The 21026-nt window shown below is 55.1% G+C and overlaps 2 protein-coding genes across 3 annotated transcripts; both read right to left on the reverse strand.

Moving 5' to 3' along the window:
- Positions 1 to 1020: 1020 nt before the first annotated feature.
- On the reverse strand, positions 1021 to 8893 carry LOC145547540 (uncharacterized). 2 transcript variants are annotated; one of them, XM_081611083.1, is made up of 11 exons: positions 8392 to 8893; positions 4976 to 5510; positions 4461 to 4614; positions 4210 to 4384; positions 3831 to 4126; positions 3519 to 3697; positions 3131 to 3379; positions 2870 to 3055; positions 2459 to 2581; positions 2225 to 2293; positions 1021 to 2043 (listed from the first exon to the last, which is right to left on the reverse strand). In XM_081611083.1, exons 2-11 carry the CDS (start codon positions 5492 to 5494, stop codon positions 1288 to 1290), a joined length of 2706 nt encoding a protein of 901 aa, XP_081467209.1. In that variant the 5' UTR covers positions 5495 to 5510; positions 8392 to 8893; the 3' UTR covers positions 1021 to 1287. The 2 variants fall into 2 exon arrangements, with proteins under 2 accessions (XP_081467209.1, XP_081467210.1); XM_081611084.1 differs by lacking the exon at positions 8392 to 8893 and having other exon boundaries at positions 4976 to 5669.
- A 7239-nt stretch (positions 8894 to 16132) lies between these two features.
- LOC145552940 (uncharacterized) lies at positions 16133 to 20505 on the reverse strand. The gene is made up of 7 exons (XM_081611123.1): positions 19482 to 20505; positions 19264 to 19380; positions 19014 to 19150; positions 18718 to 18903; positions 18432 to 18634; positions 18085 to 18303; positions 16133 to 17857 (listed from the first exon to the last, which is right to left on the reverse strand). The coding sequence occupies exons 1-7, from the start codon at positions 19614 to 19616 to the stop codon at positions 17451 to 17453; spliced, it is 1404 nt and encodes a 467-aa protein (XP_081467249.1). The 5' UTR covers positions 19617 to 20505; the 3' UTR covers positions 16133 to 17450.
- Between the last annotated feature and the right edge of the window lie 521 nt (positions 20506 to 21026).

Genomic DNA, 21026 nt, shown 5'->3' on the forward strand with positions numbered 1-21026 from the left:
GGACCTCCAGTGGGCAAGCCCCGGTCCTGGAGGACCAGGGGGGGGAGTTATGGAGCTTTTTTGCCCGGGGTAGGGGCACCGAACCCCGGGTAGGAGCGCAGACATTTGGCAGCATCCCTGGATGTCTCCTTATGGCAGGGGACTTTGTCAAAAAAGCACAAGTCCCGTTCCGCCAAATGGCTATACCGTTCCACCAAATGGCTGGAACCCAAGCCCGGGGCAGGCACCCGGACCCGGGAAGAGGCTCAGACATTTGGTGGAATCCCTGGACGTCTCCTTATGGCTCATGCCCCTGGTAAGGCAGCCATCTGGCAGCATTACCCCATGTTTCTGTATGTCCTGACATCCGGCAGCATTACCCCCTGATTCCGTATGTCCGGACCTGGCTGGACGATCCTCGATGTCATAAGCACTATGAGCCAAGGCAAGCCACATGGCTTGAGCGGTGTTGCGGTTCATGGTTCCCCCACTTGCAATGGATGCCTAATGGTTGGGGGTTCAAATCCCAGGGCGACGTTGATGATGATGATGATGGGGAGCGGAGCCGGAGCCCTCAATGAAAACCATTAAATTACAGGAGGCACTTCTGATTAAAGACATCCCTTTCGTGGTCAGACGTGGTTTGGGTCAGACTAACCACAAGACCATTCGAGCCACATTTTACATTATTAAATAATAAAAAAAGAACATCTTGCTTTGAACCTGCCATTCCCCGGCAGCAAGTCCTGCTGCAAGATGTCAGCCATTTCGAGAGAGCAATGTTTCGAAATGGCTGACATTTTGCAGCAAAGAGATGTCTCTCGAAACGGCTGACATCTTGCAGCAGAGTGGGATGTTTTGAAATGGCTGACATCTGTTTGCTGCAGGATGTAAGCCATTTCGAAATATCCCACTCTGCTGCAAGATGTCAGCCATTTCGAGAGAGCGATATTTCGAAATGGCTGACATTTTGCAGCAGAGTGGGATGTTTTGAAATGGCTGTAATTTTCACTAAGAGAAAAATGAACAATTTCCAAAAAAGAGAACATGATTAACTTTAATAAACAAACACTGAAAATCTAAAAAACTATGTACAATATAATATAAAATATATAAAACACACACACACACTATTTACAAACTAAAATATAACACACACTGCAAAAATTCTAAAACTATTTACAAACAATTAAATTTAACAACTATAAAACACACACACACTGCAAAAATTCTAAAACTATTTACAAACAATTAAATTTAACAACTATAAAACACACACACACAGCAAAAATCTAAACTATTTACAAATCACTTTTTATCCCGGCTGACGTTGCGCGTGCGCAACGTCAGAAGGGGGCTTGATTTCCTCCTCCTCTGCCCTCTTCCTCGTCCTCTCGTAATTGGGGGAACGCGGGACCTCAATAAAGGGACCCGCCGAAACAGAGGAGAGGGGTCCGGTTGTTCGGCGGTGGAGGGGCCGGGTTTCTCGGCGGCGGTGGAGGGGCCGGGTTTCTCGGCGGCGGTGGAGGGGCCGGGTTGCTCGGCGGCGGTGGAGGGGCCGGGTTGCTCGGCGGCGGTGGAGGGGCCGGGTTTCTCGGCGGCGGTGGAGGGGCCGGGTTTCTCGGCGGCGGTGGAGGGGCCGGGTTTCTCGGCGGCGGTGGAGGGGCCGGGTTGCTCGGCGGCGGTGGAGGGGCCGGGTTGCTCGGCGGCGGTGGAGGGGCCGGGTTGCTCGGCGGCGGTGGAGGGGCCGGGTTGCTCGGCGGCGGTGGAGGGGCCGGGTTGCTCGGCGGCGGTGGAGGGGCCGGGTTGTTCGTCCTCCGGAGTGGGTGCAGCGGCGGCGGCGGCTTCTCGGCCCTCCTGCACGTCCAAGGACATCTCCGTCTCGGGCACGGACGACTGGGTGGTCTCTGTGAGAGACGACGGGGTGGGCTCTGTGGAGTGCGTGCTATATGAGCACGCCGTGCCCTCCGTCGTCTCGGACGCACAGGAGGACGCGGGTGGGTCGCTGCTGAGGGAACCAACGTTTCCCTCCGAGGAGTCGGAGGGATGCTGGAGCGCCATGCTCTGTAAGGTGACAAGAAGGTTTCAAACGTGAGAAAATTGGAGGAAGCAGTAGTACCGTTTGGGAGAAGCTGTGAAAGCTGCAGAATGGCCTGCCATTTCGCAGCTTTCGCAGCTGCTGCCAAATGGCTTCGAGGCAGGTAAGTAACCCAGGTAAGTCTAGGAGAGAGAGATGAGAACCCACCCTAGTCCTCTTTCGCGGAGTATCCACCTCCGACTCCTCCGTCTCCGACTCAACCACCGCCGCCGCTCTCTGAAATGAGAAAAAACAACAGTGAGTAGGGTGTGCGAGATGGAAAGAGCCATTCGGCAGCAGCCGAGAAAGCTCCCGAATGGCCAGCCATCCGGGAGCTTTCTCAGCTGCTGCCCAATGGCTTCGAGGCAGGTAAGTAAGTCTACGAGAGATAAAAACACCCACCTTTTTTCTTGGAGTCTCAAACTCCTCCGACTCCTGAACGGACGACGACGACAACGACGCCGCCGCCGCCGCCGCTGCTGCTGCTGCTGCAGCAGTGTCCTCCGCCGGCACCACCACCGCTCCCTGAAATGTAAAAAGAACATCGATTTGGTTGTGCGACATGGAAGGAGCCATCCGGCAGCAGCCGAGAAAGCTCCCGAATGGCCAGCCATCCGGGAGCTTTCTCAGCTGCTGCCGAATGGCCAGCCATCCGGGAGCTTTCTCAGCTGATGCCGAATGGCCAGCCATCCGGGAGCTTTCTCAGCTGATGCCGAATGGCCAGCCATCCGGGAGCTTTCTCAGCTGATGCCGAATGGCTTCGAGGAGGCAGGTAAGTGAGGCAGGTAAGTCGAGGGACACGTGAAAACCCACCTTTTGGGAAGATGGGGATTTCCCCCACCTCTTCCCGGGGTCGGTGAGGCTGTCGAACGTTTTACGGATCGCCGCGAGCTGGCTGCAGGACCTGTCGACGGCGTAGTATTTCTCCGCCGTCGACACGTCGTGGCACATCACTGAGGAGATAACCATTCGCTCATCCGGGGGCAGGTGATCCCTCGCCTTCTGAAAATAAGGCAAGTTAACAACATTTCCTCGTTACCGTTATTAAACGCAAAACGTTAGATAATCACTTACGTAGGTGGCGATGGACGTCCTAATATCGGTCACCGTCGGGGTGCCGGGCAAGCCCAAGTTGGCCCACTCCCTCTGCATGGGCAACAGGAGCTTGCAGCACTGCTTGTTGGCCTCGGTGAAGATAACAAGGTCCGTCTTCGGATGGAGTCTGGCACGGATGGCGAGCCACCTCTCCACCCACCCAAACTCCTCCTGGGTCAGGTACACCTTGGCCGAGCCGAAGGCTCGGTTCGTCTTATGTTCCTTAACCTTTTGGGAGGGAGAGAGAGAGAGAGAGGGGGTTGGGTTCCTCCCTGCCATTCCACGGCAGGACTCGCTGCTGCGGGATGTCCGCAGCAGCGAGTGATGATCCCAGATGGCAGCATGAACACTACATCCTTCGACCTACGTTTATGAGGAAGCCCTCGTCCAGCTCCTCATCCCTCGTATCCCTGGCCTCGGCGACCTCCAGAACCGTCATGTTCTGGAGGACGCCTGTCCTGTGGCCGTACACACAGGAGAGGTAGAGGGCGAGGAGCGCGTGGAACCTCCTCACGTCATCCCACGTTAGGAACTTCTCCAGGGTGTCTGAAAAGAGGAGGAAAAAAATTTCAAGGAAACCCATTAAAAGGCCTGGACACAGGTACGAGACACACACACACACACACACACACACACACACACACACACACACACTCGAGGTGACAAAAGTCTATCTCACCAAGGACGCAGAGGATCTCCTCCCGGCACCTGGCCCGGCAAGCGCGGAGGTGACGCTTGGGGACCAGGTGCCTCAGCTTCGCCCTCTTGACCATGATCTGCCTGACCGCCACCCTTCGACCCAGGCCGGAGACTGCTGTGCACAGGGCCCTGTGCACAGCAACCAGGGTGCGCTTGGACACCCGGGAGGTGGGCGGAGGGGTCTCCCGGAAGTACCTCAGGAACTCCATTACATTTACATGGTAATGTTTCACCGTGGTGACCGCCATGCCGCACCTCCTCAGGTGTTCCGGCCATCTGCTCCGGAGGAAAAAAACGGTAAGAGTTAAACGAGAGGACACCAAAAAACATTCGCCAGCGTACGTCGGAGAGGGCCTTACTGATATATCCTGCGCACGTTATTCAAAGCTTTCCACGTGGAGGACCACTTCCCGCCATCCGCCAGGAAGCTGATGAACCGGTGGATCCTAGCAAGCTTGGAGCCCTGGTTCTCCTTCTGCTTCCTCCCATGGCTGGAGCCCTTCAGGTGATCCCAAAAGGACTCCATGTACCGGACTGCATACAAGAAATTTGAGAAGGTAAGTAAGGAAAGATTCGGGCAAGCACGGACGGACGGACAGACGTGACTCACAGACTGCCGGCGGGAGGGAGCGGAATCGATCCAGGACTCCAGCTTTGCTGCCACCTGCCTCCTGGTTGGGCGGGAGGTCCCCGTCGTCCTCGGAAGAGGTCTCCGGCTGGGTGGCGGGTGGAGGGAGGTCAGGCAGTCCCGCGGACTGAAGCTTCTGAAGACGAGAGAAAAAAAACAAATGAATTGACTCATTGAAAATGCATTTTTAGGTGCTGCAATTTGCAAGCAGCAGGCCCTCCTTCCAGATGGCGGACATTCCGCAGCAGCGGGGCCTGCTGCGGAATGTCCGCCATCTGGAAGGAGGGCCTGCTGCTGCGGAATGTCCGCCATCTGGAAGGCGGACATTCTGCAGCAGCAGGCCCTCCTTCCAGATGGCGGACATTCCGCAGCAGGGCCTGCTGCTCGCAAACGGCAGCAGGAGGAGAACTCGCAGCCGGAAGTCAGTACTGCCCGGAAGGAAAAGACAGGTAGGTAACGTAGGTCATTGACTGTGGGAATGAATGAATGTCACATACCTGCTCCAGGTACTTGACCCGGTTGTCTTGCTTTTTCAGGGTCTTGGCCTGGACCCTGACTTTTCTTCGCAGCCGCTTCAGTTCGTCCTCCAGCACCTTGCAGTTGCCGCAGGTGGCCGGCGGCGAGGTGCAGGACGCTCCCTCCCTCGCGTCCTCCTCCTCGGGCAGGAGGTCCAGGGAGGACGTCATGGCGGGGTCCGGATTAGTGGCCCTCAGGTCCCTGAGTTGCTTGATCGTCAGGTCCCTCTTGACCCCGTCGATGACCTTCTTGAGCTCACCCGCCTCCATCTCAGGATGGCCCGTCTCGGAGAGATGTGTGTCTAGCCGAGACCGGGCGTATCCACATCCTTCGATGGGGCAGGTGAGCCCCCGGATATTGACCCTGTTTGAACCATAGTTCAAAAGGATCTTCCTCTCCTCTGCATTTTTAACAAAGTGTCTTGTTATCAAATGCTTGCCCAGATACCGATAATTGAAAAGGCAAATGGGGCACTCAGCCAGTGACTTGGGTGGGGCCATGTTCAATGATCTCTGTCTGTGGATGAAAAATTAAAGATAAATAACACTACTAAATAAAGCTAGTAAGTATCCCATTTTTAAGTGTTGGAAAAGGCTGTCAGCTACAGGATAGCTTGCTACCACCACATGCGCTAGCTAGCGCACGTGGCTAGCTAGCTAGCTAGCTAGCTAGCTCGGTGGCGGACATCTTGCAGCAGCAAGCAGCTACTGCAGAATGGTGGACATTCTGCAGCAGAGAGCCCTGCTGCAGAATGGCGGACATATTGCAGCTACACGCAGCTACTGCAGAATGGTGGACATTCTGCAGTAGCTGCTCTCTGCTGCAGAATGTCCAGCATTCTGCAGCACAGAGCCCTGCTGCAGAATGGCGGACATATTGCAGCTGCACGCAGCTACTGCAGAATGGTGGACATTCTGCAGTACCTGCTCTCTGCTGCAGAATGTCCAGCATTCTGCAGCAGAGAGCCCTGCTGCAGAATGGCGGACATTCTGCAGCAGAAAGCCCTGCTGCAGAATGCTGGACCTCCTGCAGTAGCTGGCTGCTTGCTGCTACAAGATGGCGGCCGCCACGCGGTGGCATGGCCAGCCAGCCAGCCAGCCAGCCAGCCAGCCAGCAAGCAAGCAAGCAAGCAAGCAACCAAGCAACCAAGCAAGCAACCAAGCAAGCAAGCACATGTAAGACAGTCAAAGCTAGCTAGCTAGCTAGCTAGCTAGCTAGCTAGCTAGCTACCGTGGTGGCGGACATCTTGCAGCAGCAAGCAGCTACTGCAGAATGTCCACCATTCTGCAGCAGAGAGCCCTGCTGCAGAATGGCGGACATTCTGCAGCAGAAGCCCTGCTGCAGAATGCTGGACCTCCTGCAGTAGCTGGCTGCTTGCTGCTACAAGATGGCGGCCGCCACGCGGTGGCATGGCCAGCCAGCCAGCCAGCCAGCCAGCCAGCAAGCAAGCAAGCAAGCAAGCAAGCAAGCAACCAAGCAACCAAGCAAGCAAGCACATGTAAGACAGTCAAAGCTAGCTAGCTAGCTAGCTAGCTAGCTAGCTAGCTACCGTGGTGGCGGACATCTTGCAGCAGCAAGCAGCTACTGCAGAATGTCCACCATTCTGCAGCAGAGAGCCCTGCTGCAGAATGGCGGACATTCTGCAGCAGAAAGCCCTGCTGCAGAATGCTGGACCTCCTGCAGTAGCTGGCTGCTTGCTGCTACAAGATGGCGGCCGCCACGCGGTGGCATGGCCAGCCAGCCAGCCAGCCAGCCAGCCAGCAAGCAAGCAAGCAAGCAAGCAAGCAAGCAACCAAGCAACCAAGCAAGCAAGCACATGTAAGACAGTCAAAGCTAGCTAGCTAGCTAGCTAGCTAGCTAGCTAGCTACCGTGGTGGCGGACATCTTGCAGCAGCAAGCAGCTACTGCAGAATGTCCACCATTCTGCAGCAGAGAGCCCTGCTGCAGAATGGCGGACATTCTGCAGCAGAAAGCCCTGCTGCAGAATGCTGGACCTCCTGCAGTAGCTGGCTGCTTGCTGCTACAAGATGGCGGCCGCCACGCGGTGGCATGGCCAGCCAGCCAGCCAGCCAGCAAGCAAGCAAGCAAGCAAGCAACCAAGCAACCAAGCAAGCAACCAAGCAAGCAAGCACATGTAAGACAGTCAAAGCTAGCTAGCTAGCTAGCTAGCTAGCTAGCTAGCTAGCTAGCTACCGTGGTGGCGGACATCTTGCAGCAGCAAGCAGCTACTGCAGAATGTCCACCATTCTGCAGCAGAGAGCCCTGCTGCAGAATGGCGGACATTCTGCAGCAGAAAGCCCTGCTGCAGAATGCTGGACCTCCTGCAGTAGCTGGCTGCTTGCTGCTACAAGATGGCGGCCGCCACGCGGTGGCATGGCCAGCCAGCCAGCCAGCCAGCAAGCAAGCAAGCAAGCAAGCAACCAAGCAACCAAGCAAGCAACCAAGCAAGCAAGCACATGTAAGACAGTCAAAGCTAGCTAGCTAGCTAGCTAGCTAGCTAGCTAGCTAGCTAGCTACCGTGGTGGCGGACATCTTGCAGCAGCAAGCAGCTACTGCAGAATGTCCACCATTCTGCAGCAGAGAGCCCTGCTGCAGAATGGCGGACATTCTGCAGCAGAAAGCCCTGCTGCAGAATGCTGGACCTCCTGCAGTAGCTGGCTGCTTGCTGCTACAAGATGGCGGCCGCCACGCGGTGGCATGGCCAGCCAGCCAGCCAGCCAGCCAGCCAGCCAGCCAGCCAGCCAGCCAGCCAGCCAGCCAGCAAGCAAGCAAGCAAGCAAGCAACCAAGCAACCAAGCAAGCAACCAAGCAAGCAAGCACATGTAAGACAGTCAAAGCTAGCTAGCTAGCTAGCTAGCTAGCTAGCTAGCTAGCTACCGCGGTGGCGGACATCTTGCAGCAGCAAGCAGCTACTGCAGAATGGTGGACATTCTGCAGCAGAGAGCCCTGCTGCAGAATGTCCACCATTCTGCAGCAGAAAGCCCTGCTGCAGAATGCTGGACCTCCTGCAGTAGCTGGCTGCCTGCTGCTACAAGATGGCGGCCGCCACGCGGTGGCATGGCCAGCCAGCCAGCCAGCCAGCCAGCCAGCAAGCAAGCACATGTAAGACGGTTAAAAATTCGAAGGATTAATGGTTTAAAAGTTGCATTAACTGAGACTTTACACATTTAAAAAAAAGTTTCTTTATAAAAACGTTTTCCAGCTGCTCCAGGGTAGCTTGCTAGCTCGCGCTAGCCAGCCACCACGTGCCCTGCAGGGGTACAGCCACCAAGCTACCCTGGAGCCCACACCTTTTTCCACACGGTTAAGATTTCATGCTTTAAGTTACCTTAACTTGACATGGTATTAAAGTTGCTTTTTAAACCCGCTTCTGTTCTTACTATAAATAAAAACTTACCTTCAATAGTTGTTTTCGTGTCTCCTGTGCTCCTATCTCCTAATGTCTGCTCCTCTCTGTCGCCGTCGAGCACTGAAGTCAGCCGCAGATTGCTGCACTCTGGCCACCTGGTATCAATTAACAGGTAACTCCCTTGGGAGGGGCAAGGGGCGGGACTTCGCCATCCAGCAGCAGGAGTGTCTGCTGCGGGATGTCAGGCCATTCGGGAGCATGCTGCTCAATGTCTACATTGCTTGCTAGGAGGTCATAAGCCCTGGGAGCACAGAGAACCGACATGGCTTCAGCGGTGCAGCGGTTTAAGGTGTCTGTCTCTTAGTGAATCACACAACACTATTCTCAGGGGTTCGAATCCCGGGGTGGAATCGGTCAACCACTCAAACTACTCCGCTAAGCTACAGGGGTCCAGTTGGTGGTTGACTACCGCACTGAGAAGCTCCAGCTGTGCTTTGTGCTGTGCTCTGCAGGATTTAAGCCACAAGAATATTCGAGCCACTGCAGCCGGAGCCACTTTTGACATTTTAATAAAAATAAAATAATAAAATAAAAAAAACAAACAAACCTTGCTTTTCAGGTGGCGGCGGCGGCCATTCGGAAGCAAGCAGCGAGTTCTGCTGCTGCTGCAGGATGGCTGGTGATCGTTGGTTACCGCATCAATTTCGGTGACGCAGCTCGGTGAGAATTGGTTATTGTGGAAGCGGCACGAGTCCCGTTCCGCCGAATGGCCGGACCGTGTCCCGCCGAATGGCTGGAACCCAAGCCGGGGGAAGGCGCACGGACCCCGGGTAGGGGCTCAGACATTTGGCGGAATCCCTGGGCGTCTCCTTATGGCAGGAGACACGGTCAAAATAGCACGAGTCCCGTTCCAAATCCCGTTCCACCGAATGGCCGGACCGTCCCACCGAATGGCTGGAACCCAAGCCGGGGGCAAGGCGTCCGGACCCGGGTGTGGGCTAAGACAATCGGCAGCATCCCTGGGCGTCTCCTTATGTCTCGCGCCCCTGGGAATGCTCCGGCTTGGGGTTGTCAATCGTGTGGCTCCTGTAACTTGGCGGCTCATTTTCAGGCTCCTTCATAAATGAGTCTGGCACAGCAAAGAGTGGAACCTAAATCGGGAGCAATTTATTCAACATGACTCCTGTGGCTTGGTGGGGATTTTTAGCCTCCCTCCCTCTTAACGAGTCCAGGTACTCTGAAAAGTCTCTCTCTCTCTCGGTCTCTCTCTCGGATTTTTTTCGGCACCACCACTGACGGCTCCTGTAGTCTGGTGATTTGCATCGACCGGGAGAAGGAGATGCTGATGCTCCTGTAGTCTGGTGATTTACATCGACGAGGAGAAGGAGGAGATGCTGATGATACTCCATGTCGATGTCTAAATTACTTGCTATGTGCTAACGTGTGCTAACGGCAAAGGCACGTGGCTGGAGTGGTGCAGCGGTGCAGTTTATGGTTCCCCAACTCACAATGAATGGCAGCCCCGTCTTTCACGGTCGGGGATCGAATCCCAGGGCTGCGTAGGCGAGGCACTCGCGACGAAAGCCGCTAAACTACAGGACCCATGTGTACAAAAGCACAGCTGGCTGGCCCCTCGCTTCAGCAGGTGGCGAAAGCAGTACACCGGAGATTGCCTCGCTCTGTATACCGTGACACTAATTGAGCCACCGCTCCGGCCAATTCTTTTTTCCACATGGTATCGGGGAGGGGAGGAGCTAGCTAGCTAGCTAGCCCGCTGCAATTGGCTGGACATTTGGAAGCATCGATAAATGACTCCAGATGGCTGGACATTTGGAGGTCATAACCACTATGAGCAAAGATAACCCACATGGCTCCTGTAGTCTAGTGGTTTAGCTGCCCGCTCTCCGCCCCAGAGACCCGGGTTCGCTTCCCGCTGGCTGCAGAAAGCCTTTTGTTTTTTTTGCAAAGTCCCGTTCCGCCAAATGGCTGGACCGTCCCACGAAATGGCTGGACCCTCCCCGGGATTCGGACGCCCTCAGCCCCGCAACAAGTTGTCAAAAATACCCCTTGCCTGGTTCTCCGGAACCGGGACCGGCCCCCGGACCCTCCGCCGGACCGGCCCCGGTCCTGGAGGACCGGGGGGGGGAGTTATGGAGCTTCTTTCCCCGGGGTAGGTGCACCGGACCCCGGGTAGGAGCTCAGACATTTGGCGGAATCCCTGGACGTCTCCTTATGGCAGGGGACTTGGTCACAAAGGCACGAGTCCCCTTCCGCCGGATGGCTAGACCGTTCCACCAAATGGCTGTAACTCAAGCCGGGGGAAGGCACCCGGACCCGGGAAGGGGCTCGGACATTCGGCAGCATACCCGGGCGTCTCCTTATGGCAGGGGACTTTGTTAAAACGGCCATACGGCAGCATCCCCCTATGCTCCCATATGGCCGGCCCCTCCCTCCCCAACAAAAGGGCTCAGGAATGGAAACTCGCTCCCCTTTCGTTCCTGGGACCCTCCCCCACCGGCCCGAATCCAACCCCCACCCGACCTAGGCTCCCAAAGGACTTTTCGGGCTGGATTACACTCGCAGACATACGGCAGCAAAACACGATCTCGCCTTATGGCGACCCGGTTCTCCGGTACCGGGACCGCCCGAGGCGATAACGGACACCGGGCTTCCGTTAAGGGCGCCCCCGCACGACCTCTGCTCCGAACCCCGCGGCTCTGGGACCTCGGGAAAGCAGAAACCCCAACCCTAGTCCGCGACATACGGCAGCATGGCCTTGTGCTCCCAACTGGCTGGCCCCTCCCTCCCCAACCAAAGGGCTCAGGAATGGAAACTCGCTACCTTTACGTTCCTTGGACCCTCCCCCACCGGCCCGAATCCGAACCGCACCCGACCTGCGCTCTCACAGGATTTTTCAGGCTCAAACACACTTGCAGACATACGGCAGCATTACCTTAGGCTCCCATATGTCAGGCCCGCCAAATGATTACGGACGTCCTGACATTTGGGAGCATGATTCCATATGTCCGGACCTCGATGTCATAAGCACTACGAGCGAAGGCAACCCACATGGCTTGAGCGGTGCTGCGGTTCATGGTCCCCCCACTTGCAATGGATTGCTGCCCCGTGATGGTTGGGGATCGAATCCCGGGGTGGAATTGGTCAACCACTCAAACTACTCCGCTAAGCTACAGGAGTCCAGTTCGCTTCTACCGCACTTAGAAGCTCCAGCTCCTCTGCATCTGTTCTCCTTGCTGTATACCACAAGAGTATTCGAGCCACTGCTTCAGCCACTTCTTTTTTACACATTGTATGAAAGAGCTAGCGAGCTTAGCTAACTAGCCCGCTGCAATTGGCTGGACATTTGGAAGCATCGATAAATGATTCCAGATGGCTGGACATTTGGAGGTCATAACCACTATGAGCAAAGATAACCCACATGGCTCCTGTAGTCTAGTGGTTTAGCTGCCCGCTCTCCGCCCCAGAGACCCGGGTTCGCTTCCCGCTGGCTGCAGAAAGCCTTTTGTTTTTTTTGCAAAGTCCCGTTCCGCCAAATGGCTGGACCGTCCCACGAAATGGCTGGAACCCAAGCCGGGGGCAAGGCGTCCGGACCCGGGTGTGGGCTAAGACATTCGGCAGCATCCCTGGGCGTCTCCTTATGTCTCGCGCCCCTGGGAATAATGCAGCCGTCCGGCAGCATTACCCCCTGATTCCGTATGTCCGGAGGAGGGTTCGGTTCTATTCGTTTCCGGCTTGGGGTTGTCAATCGTGTGGCTACTGTAGCTTGGTGGGTCATTCAGGCTACTTCGTAGACGAGTGAGTGAGTGAGTCTGGCACAACAAAAAGCGTGACCTCATTCGCGAGCAATTTATTCGACATGACTCCTGTAGTCTGGTGATTTTCTTGGTTTCCAGAAATGAGGATCGAGGAGGAGGAGGAGGAGGAGGAGGAGCAGATGCTGATGCTCCATGACGATGTCTAAATTACTTGCTATCAGGTGTGCTAACGGCAAAGGCACATGGCTGGAGCGGTGCAGCGGTTTATGGTGCTCCAACTCGCAATGAATGGCAGCCCCGTCTTTCACGGTCGGGGATCGAATCCCAGGGCTGCGTAGGCGAGGAACTCGCCACGAAAGCCGCTAAACTACAGGACCCATGTGTACAAAAGCACAGCTGGCCGGCCCCTCGCTTCAGCAGGTGGTCGTAGCAGTTCACCGGAGATTGCCTCGCTCTGTATACCGTGACACTAATTGAGCCACCGCTCCGGCCAATTCTTTTTCCACATGGTATCGGGGAGGGGAGGAGCTAGCGAGGCTAGCCCGCTGCAATTGGCTGGACATATGGAAGCATCGATAAATGATTCCAGATGGCTGGACATTTGGAAGCATCGATAAATGATTCCAGATGGCTGGACATTTGGAGGTCATAAGCACTATGAGCCAAGACAACCCACATGGCTCCTGTAGCTTAGTGGTTTAGCTGCCCGCTCTCCGCCCCAGAGACCCGGGTTCGCTTCCCGCTGGCTGCAGAAAGCCTTTTGTTTTTTTTGCAAAGTCCCGTTCCGCCAAATGGCTGGACCGTCCCACCGAATGGCTGGACCCTCCCCGGGACTCGGACGCCCTCAGCCCCGCAGCAAGTTGTCAAAAATACCCCTTGCCTGGTTCTCCGGAACCGGGACCGGCCCCCGGACCCTCCGCCGGACCGGCCCCGGTCCTGGAGGACCGGGGGGGGGAGTTATGGAGCTTTTTTGCCCGGGGTAGGGGCACCGAACCCCGGGTAGGGGCTCGGACATTTGGCAGCATCCCTGGGCGTCTCCTTATGGCTCGTGCCCCTGGTAAGGCAGACATCCGGCAGCATCCCAGTATGCTCCCAAATGGCCGGCCCCTCCCTCCCCAACCAAAGGGCTCAGGAATGGAAACTCGCTCCCCTTTCATTCCTTGGACCCTCCCCCACCGGCCCGAATCCGAACCGCACCCGACCTAGGCTCCCAAAGGACTTTTCGGGCTGGATTACACTCGCAGACATACGGCAGCAAAACACGATCTCGCCTCATGGCGACCCGGTTCTCCGGTACCGGGACCGCCCGAGGCGATAACGGACACCGGGCTTCCGTTAAGGGCGCCCCCGCACGACCTCTGCTCCGAACCCCGCGGCTCTGGGACCTCGGGAAAGCAGAAACCCCAACCCTAGTCCGCGACATACGGCAGCATGGCCTTGTGCTCCCAACTGGCTGGCCCCTCCCTCCCCAACCAAAGGGCTCAGGAATGGAAACTCGCTACCCTTCCGTTCCTTGGACCCTCCCCCACCTGCCGGAATCAGAACCGCACCCGACCTGCGCTCTCACAGGATTTTTCAGGCTCAAACACACTCGCAGACATACGGCAGCATTCCCGTATGCTCCCATATGGCGACCCGGTTCTCCGGTACCGGGACCGCACGAGGCGATACCGGACCCCGGGCCTTCGTTAAGGGGCCCCCGCACGACCTCTGCTCCGAACCCCGCGGCTCTGGGACCTCGGAAAACCCAAAACCCCAACCCCAGCCACCTAAGGGTTTCCCAAGGTTCTCGCATGGCTTTTTATACAGAGTTCCGCTTCCGGATCGGTCCCCACATGAGGGGTCCCGTCGACCGACCGCCCGGTCGACGGGACCCACGCCGGGGAACCCCCGGACCCGCGGGAGAGCCTGCCGTTCGTTCGTTCGTTCGTTCGTTCACCTCTGGCGCTTGACCTTTTTGACCTGCAGACCTGCGACATACGGCAGCATCCCATTATGCTCCCATATGGCCGGCCCCTCCCTCCCCAACCAAAGGGCTCAGGAATGGAAACTCGCTACCCTTCCGTTCCTGGGACCCTCCCCCACCGGCCCGAATCAGAACCGCACCCGACCTAGGCTCCCACAGCTTTTTTCAGGCTGGATTACACTTGCAGACATACGGCAGCAAAACACGATCTCGCCTCATGGCGACCCGGTTCTCCGGTACCGGGACCGCACGAGGCGATAACGGACACCGGGCTTCCGTTAAGGGGCCCCCACACAACCTCTGCTCTGAACCCCGCGGCTCTGGGACCTCGGGAAAGCCGAAACCCCAACCCTAGTCCGCGACATACGGCAGCATCCCCGTATGCTCCCAACTGGCTGGCCCCTCCCTCCCCAACCAAAGGGCTCAGGAATGGAAACTCGCTACCCTTCCGTTCCTTGGACCCTCCCCCACCGGCCCGAATCCGAACCGCACCCGACCTGCGCTCTCACAGGATTTTTCAGGCTCAAACACACTCGCAGACATACGGCAGCATGACACGATCTCGCCTTATGGCGACCCGGTTCTCCGGAACCGGGCCGCCCGAGGCGATACCGGACCCCGGGCTTTCGTTAAGGGCGCCCCCGCCCGACCTCTGCTCCGAACCCCGCGGCTCTGGGACCTCGGGAAACACAAAACCCAAACCCTAGCCACCTCAGGGTTTCCCAAGGTTCTCGCATGGCTTTTTATACATAGTACCGCTTCCGGCTCGGTCCCTACACGAGGGGTCCCGTCGACTGGCGACTGGACCCACGCCGGCAAACCCCCGGACCCGCGGGAGCCCACCGTTCACCTCTGGTGCTTGACCTTTTGGCCTGCAGACCTGCGACATCCGGAAGCATTCCCTTAGGCTCCCATCTGTCTGGCCCGTACCCTCTTAACCAAAGGGCTCAGGAATGGAAACTCGCTACCCTTTTAATCCTGGGACCCTCCCCCACCGGCCCGAATCCGAACCGCACCCGACCTAGGATCCCTCCCACAGCTTTTTTCAGGCTCAAACACACTCGCAGACATTTGGCAGCAAACGTCGATCTCGCCTTATGGCCGGAATCACCACCCCACGAGGTCAAGGGTCGACCCCTCAACCGGTCCTCCTTCCCATCACCCGATGCCTCCGTATGGCAAAAGCGCTTCCCCAAGGCCCTCCCGGGACCCCGCCCCACCTCTGAGCCCACCCGCACCCGAACTGCGCTCCCACAGCTCTTCTCAGGCTCAAACACACTCGCAGACATTTCGCAGCATAACACAATCTCGCATTATGGCTGGATTAACGACCCCACGAGGTCAAGGGTCGACCCCTCGACCGGTCCTCCTTCCGGTCGACCGATGCCTCCATATGGCAAAAGGGCCCCCCCGCGGCCCCCCCGCGGCCCCCCCCGGGACCCCGCCCCACCTCGGAGCCCACCCCCACCTCAATCCGGCCTTTGGAGACCCTTTCCGTTTCGCCCTCACCCCATATGGCCGGAATGAGCCCAAACGGCTACACCCCAGCGATCAGAGAAAATGGAAAACACCTGGCTCTTCAAAAACAAATACTGGAGCTCCCCCAAGTGTGTCTGGAGCCACACTACACATCCTCCCGAATGGCGAAAACTGATCCCGTATTCCCCATGCAAATGCTGCAGAATGGCTGGGTCTTGACACCTGACATCCGGAAGCAAGTTCCGCCATGGCGCAGCATTCTCAACCCAAGTCAGGGCCGAGGGCTCTAACCCTAACCCTAACCCTAACCCTAACCCTAACCCTAACCCTAACCCTAACCCTAACCCTAACCCTAACCCTTACCCTAACCCTTACCCTAACCCTAACCCTAACCCTAACCCTAACCCTAACCCTAACCCTAACCCTAACCCTAACCCTAACCCTAACCCTTACCCTAACCCTAACCCTAACCCTAACCCTAACCCTAACCCTACCCTACCCTACCCTACCCTACCCTAACCCTAACCCTTACCCTAACCCTAACCCTACCCTAACCCTAACCCAACTGGAGAACGGTTGGACGACGTGGTCGTCGTCCACGTTTCCGTGGTCCAAACAGGGACTGGGATTGGGGTGGTCCTCCGGGCTGGATGGCGAGTGCTCCCTTCTCCTCTAGAAGGAGAAATCAGTTCCCCTACCCTAACCCTAACCCTAACCCTTTCAGCCATTTTAAAAGTAGCTGCATATATAGTGTAATCATTCATTACAATGATTATCTCATTTATAATAGGCACAAATATATAATATCAACATATCAGTATATAATTACATAATATATTTACCATTATCACAACAATACATCTTATAATAATTTGATGCAACTGCGAACTATGATCAAAGCATAACTGCCAGCTGGAGAAGATTTGCATAGCGAGGGGAAAGAATCTGCAACATCCAGAGTTGCACGGTACCCTTTCGAAGACCATGGAACCTGCATTTGATTGGTGGCAGGAGAAGGCATGCTTTGCATGCAAAAACTGTAAACAATAGTGCAAAAACCAAAGACTGGAGAGAAGCAGTCGAGACTTCTTCTGTAGAAAGATGAGTTACAAATGATAATTATTTACTACAACGAGCAAGATCAATACAGAAAAAGTGTTACTACCGTCGACTCCCATCTTTTGTTGGACATTTTAGCATGGTCTGGCTATCAATAAAAAAATGTTTTACATTACACAGGAAAACACACGCCAAAAAAAAACTAAGTTGGAAAATAAATCGCAACACACTTTACACTGGAACTAATAATAAAAATATAATAAATAAATAAATAAACAAACAAATAAATAAATAAACAATTAGGGAAAATAAACAAGAGAGACATAGTCCCTCCAGCGTGTCCTTCCCTGAGCCGTCCTCAAGGTGGGACGTGCCCGGAACACCTGACCAGAGAGGCGACGCTGAGCCCGGCCACTCGCCATCGTACCCCCACCTGGCTCCAGGCCTGGCTCCAGAGTGGGGCCCCGGTGACCCGCGTCCGGGCAAGGGAAAGCTAGATCCAAGGTTGCTGGGGTCATCATAAGGGGTCTTTGGGCTGCGCTTTGTCTGGTCCCTCACCTAGGACCTGTCTGCCTTGGGTGACCCTAGCAGGGGCATAAAGCCCCAGACAGCATAGCTCCTAGGATCATTGGGACACTCAAACCCCTCCACCACGACAAGGTGGCAGCCCGAGGAGAGGAGAACTGGTTACAACAACTATTTACAACAACAATATATATTTACAAAAATAACTATTTTAAATCTTCAAGGAAAACACTAATGATAACACCAATAATAAACAATTTACAAAAGAAAAAAATGTCCAGGAAAAAAACATGGAGTCCAGCTCACTCATTTAACCACAAAAGGTCCATCCCTTCTCCTCCAAACGATCTCCTCCTGACCCCATAGTCCATCAGGACCTCCTCTCCAGCTACAATGTCTCTGACTGCTTCGATGAGGAGCGTCGCTTGCCCCAGTACTGGCAGGTTTGCCACCACGCACTTTGAATTGTTTCTCTTTGCCGAGTGGTTTATTAACCGGCCAAAAGTGGAAATCTCCGGATGGCAGTGGCAGTGTTCAGGCTGGGTGTCCACACAGAGGTTCTGGTTGCCTGATTTGAAAAAAAAGAGGTACGAGCCCTCGTCCTCCTTCACGGTGGCAAGTATCTCGCGGCCCTCGCTAGCGGTGATGAGCCGCCCGTGGTAGTCACAGACCACGGAGCCCTTGCCGAAATTCCTGGTCGCAAAGACCCCTGTCAAAACAAGCGGAAAGGCGTTAAAATTTATTTTTCTCCCTCCCCTCAACAGTAAACAAGGTGGCTGCTACAACGATAACACGGTGATATAAACAGAGCTTAAAGTAAAAAAAAAAACAACTTTATTTTCTAAATTGCCTTTTAAAAATGTGCTTTTTTGAGCAGATTTGTTTAACGGTGCCTAACGAGCACATTTAAAAATGTGTGTTACCAAATGGACTCACCTCTTCCAGCACCAGGCCTCTGGCTCTCAGCAATTACCAGGCCGGCCCAGCTCTGGTCACCGACGTACCGGGCGACGTCCGTCTCCTCTTGGCCAGTTGGAGGGGGAGGTGCCCAGAGCCTGACGAAATCCCCTGCCGGAACGCTGTTTTTGCTCCACTTGGACCGTGAGACATATCTCTGGACTTGAGTCAAAGTTGGCTTCTGCCTGCTCCATTTGGCTAGGACACAGAAAGAAATATGGTTTGACCAGAGCAAAACGCACCCTGCATCAATTCTGGGCGACAGAGGAGGAGGAGGGGCGGGGGAGAAAAATAAACAAAACAAAAAAAGACTGAAAACAACTCACTCATGAGGTGACGCCTCCTCAGCTTCAGCTGAGCCGCCCGCCACTTATCAAATAACTTTCTGGAGCCAGGGAATGCAGCGTCCAACCTCTGCTTCTTAGAAGGTGGCTCTCCATAAAGGGTGACGGGGAAGGTTGCGTAACACGCCCCCAGGTCCATCGCCTCACCGGGGTCGCCGTCCGGCCTCTTGGCGGCGTCCGCGGAACTGGAAGAGATTGAAACCGTTTAAAAAAACATGTCGCCACACAGATAGACGGCAATGTGCACGCCGGGGACAAACTCACTCACCCACGCAGCGTAACCAGATAGCTGCAAACCAGCGACAACTGGTGAGGGCTGAGCGGGAGAACGACAGAGCCGTCATGAAACCCCAAATAGCTGCGTAGGACGGATGCGGCACCCTCAGGGAGATCCGCCACATCCCTGGCTGCGATGAGGCGGACATCCTCGCCGGAGACCGGCGGCAGACGGTAACTGGAAGACAGAGCGTTTCGTTGAGCCTAAGAAGCCGTGTTAGGAGAAAAAGCCCCGCCTACAACGGCAACGTTCAGGCGGTTGGCTGTGATTCCGAGGCAAATACTCACTGCTGGTGCAGCCGCAACACGTCCATTGAGGCGCTCTTGATGCCGGAGCCGGTCCGCCCGATGAAAAATCGGTTGTCCGGCAGGTCTCTGCTGATGAGCGCCCCCGGCCTGATCTTCTGAAAATAGACCTGCAGCAACTGCGGATGAAGGGAAGTATAGACGGTTGAAATCGGTCGAGTAACACGGCCAGGGGTCGTGCTTTGTACCGCGGCAAAGAAATAAAATAAAAAGAAACGAGAATAAATCTTACAACAGCGTCGTCCTCCGTTAAAGCAAACGAAGTAGCCGGCTTCCCCTCATCAGACGGCGTGTGAATGACAATAACGTGGCCGTCGTCGCTCGGGCGCCGTTCCAACCACTCTTTGGCCTTGAAAACAAAAAAAAAGGGCACGCGATGAGCAAAAACAAGCACGTTCACAAAACTGCAATAGCAATTCTTCCAGACTCGGAGGAAGGCTTTTTGCTAACCGTTAGGTTCTCCACGGTAGAGGGACTCAGCAGGAGCTTCAGGATAAGGACGGCTTCACAGTAGTAACGATACCGTGTCATCTCGATATCTGTGACGTGCCGTCCTCCCTGAATGCTTTTGACGACATCCGTCATCTCCTGCTGAGCCCTCTGGAGGACGCGCTGACAGTCTCCCAGCGTGGTGTTCGGGCCGATGGCGAGCTTCGGCTGGGACCTGCATTACGACGACAGAAAAAAAATAAATAAAAAAATGAGTTACATTATTTCACATCAACTGCTTGGGTCTCTTGCAGTCGCTGGTGTCTCTGCCAGACACTGCGGGCTCTTGCCTTTTTCTGCGCTTTCTAAGGGAGGCCGCCTCCTCCCCCGCAGCTTCCGGCTGCACCTGTTCCCCGGCGCAGGGGAGCGGTCTCGCGGCCTCGGCCGACGCCTGGAGGGCCTGTAGCTCGTCCTCTTCGGGCATGTTCAACACGATGAAGTCGGCGTCAAGGAGGCGTCGCAGAAGGCCGTAGCGTCCGGCCGGTTCTGGGCACCACTGCCGTATTTCGGCAAAGTCCCAGACCCGGCCCTTCTCGCTCCAGGGTTAGGGTTAGGGTTATTAGGTAATTCATTAATGAATTGTGAGAATGTTGTATAAAATTTATATTGACTGTCCTCATATGAACATAATTTTTCTCTACATCATGTAAAACAAATTTTATGTTTGGGCTGATTAGGACCTAATGATTGCAAAAATCAAAGGATTTAATACTACAAGAGCTCAGGTCTGAGGTGGTTAAGGCTGTTTAGCAGACCTTTAAGCTGAAGATTTCCTGTAATTAAAATTAAATCCTTTTGCAGTTAGGAGGGGAGCTGTAAGATTGAAAACAGAATACCAGTTGGCGTGCATGTTTGTGTGTGTGTGTGTGTGAGGCTATTCCTCATAGAAGACTGGACTGCATTTAAGACTCCCGAGTCACCTTTCCCACGTGCTGTTCCTATAGGCGGAACCTGGGAAGGCTGATACGTACCGCGCCCCTGGTTTCAAAAACACGCTATCCGTTAACACCGCAAGGTGGAACTAGCATGCCCAGGAAGCAGAAGTGTTCTCCGTTGATTCTCTTTTGGGCTGGTCTGGGTTGAGTGCCAATGGTCTGCTTGGTGGGGCACTGACTCACCTTTGCCACCAAGCTAGTCAACATGAACTATGCACCAGCAGATCTCCACCATGTTGTTACGGCTCCCCATGCTACATTGCCACCAAGAGGAATTAACAAAAGCAACCATAGCAAAGTGTTACCACCCAGCCATCCTCCCAAGGAAAGAGAACCTGGACCAGCCACAGCAAGCTGCTGCCTTCCAGGTCTCTAGGTACCTGCTGGGATTCATCACCTCAGTATGAGTAAAGTCATTCTAGTGCCATCATACACTGCAAGACCTCTAGAATGATCAGTATTATGTGATCCAAAAAGGGTAAATGACCACATTAACTTACCCAAAGCTGCCACTATGTGATGTGTCCTCTATGATCAGCAGGCAGCAGTTCAACAAAATGCACCCCATTCT

Source organism: Poecilia reticulata, chromosome 9 (genome assembly GCF_904066995.2).
Source record: "Poecilia reticulata chromosome 9, P_reticulata-male-v2, whole genome shotgun sequence".
In the NCBI taxonomy this organism is placed as follows: Eukaryota; Metazoa; Chordata; class Actinopteri; order Cyprinodontiformes; family Poeciliidae; genus Poecilia; species Poecilia reticulata.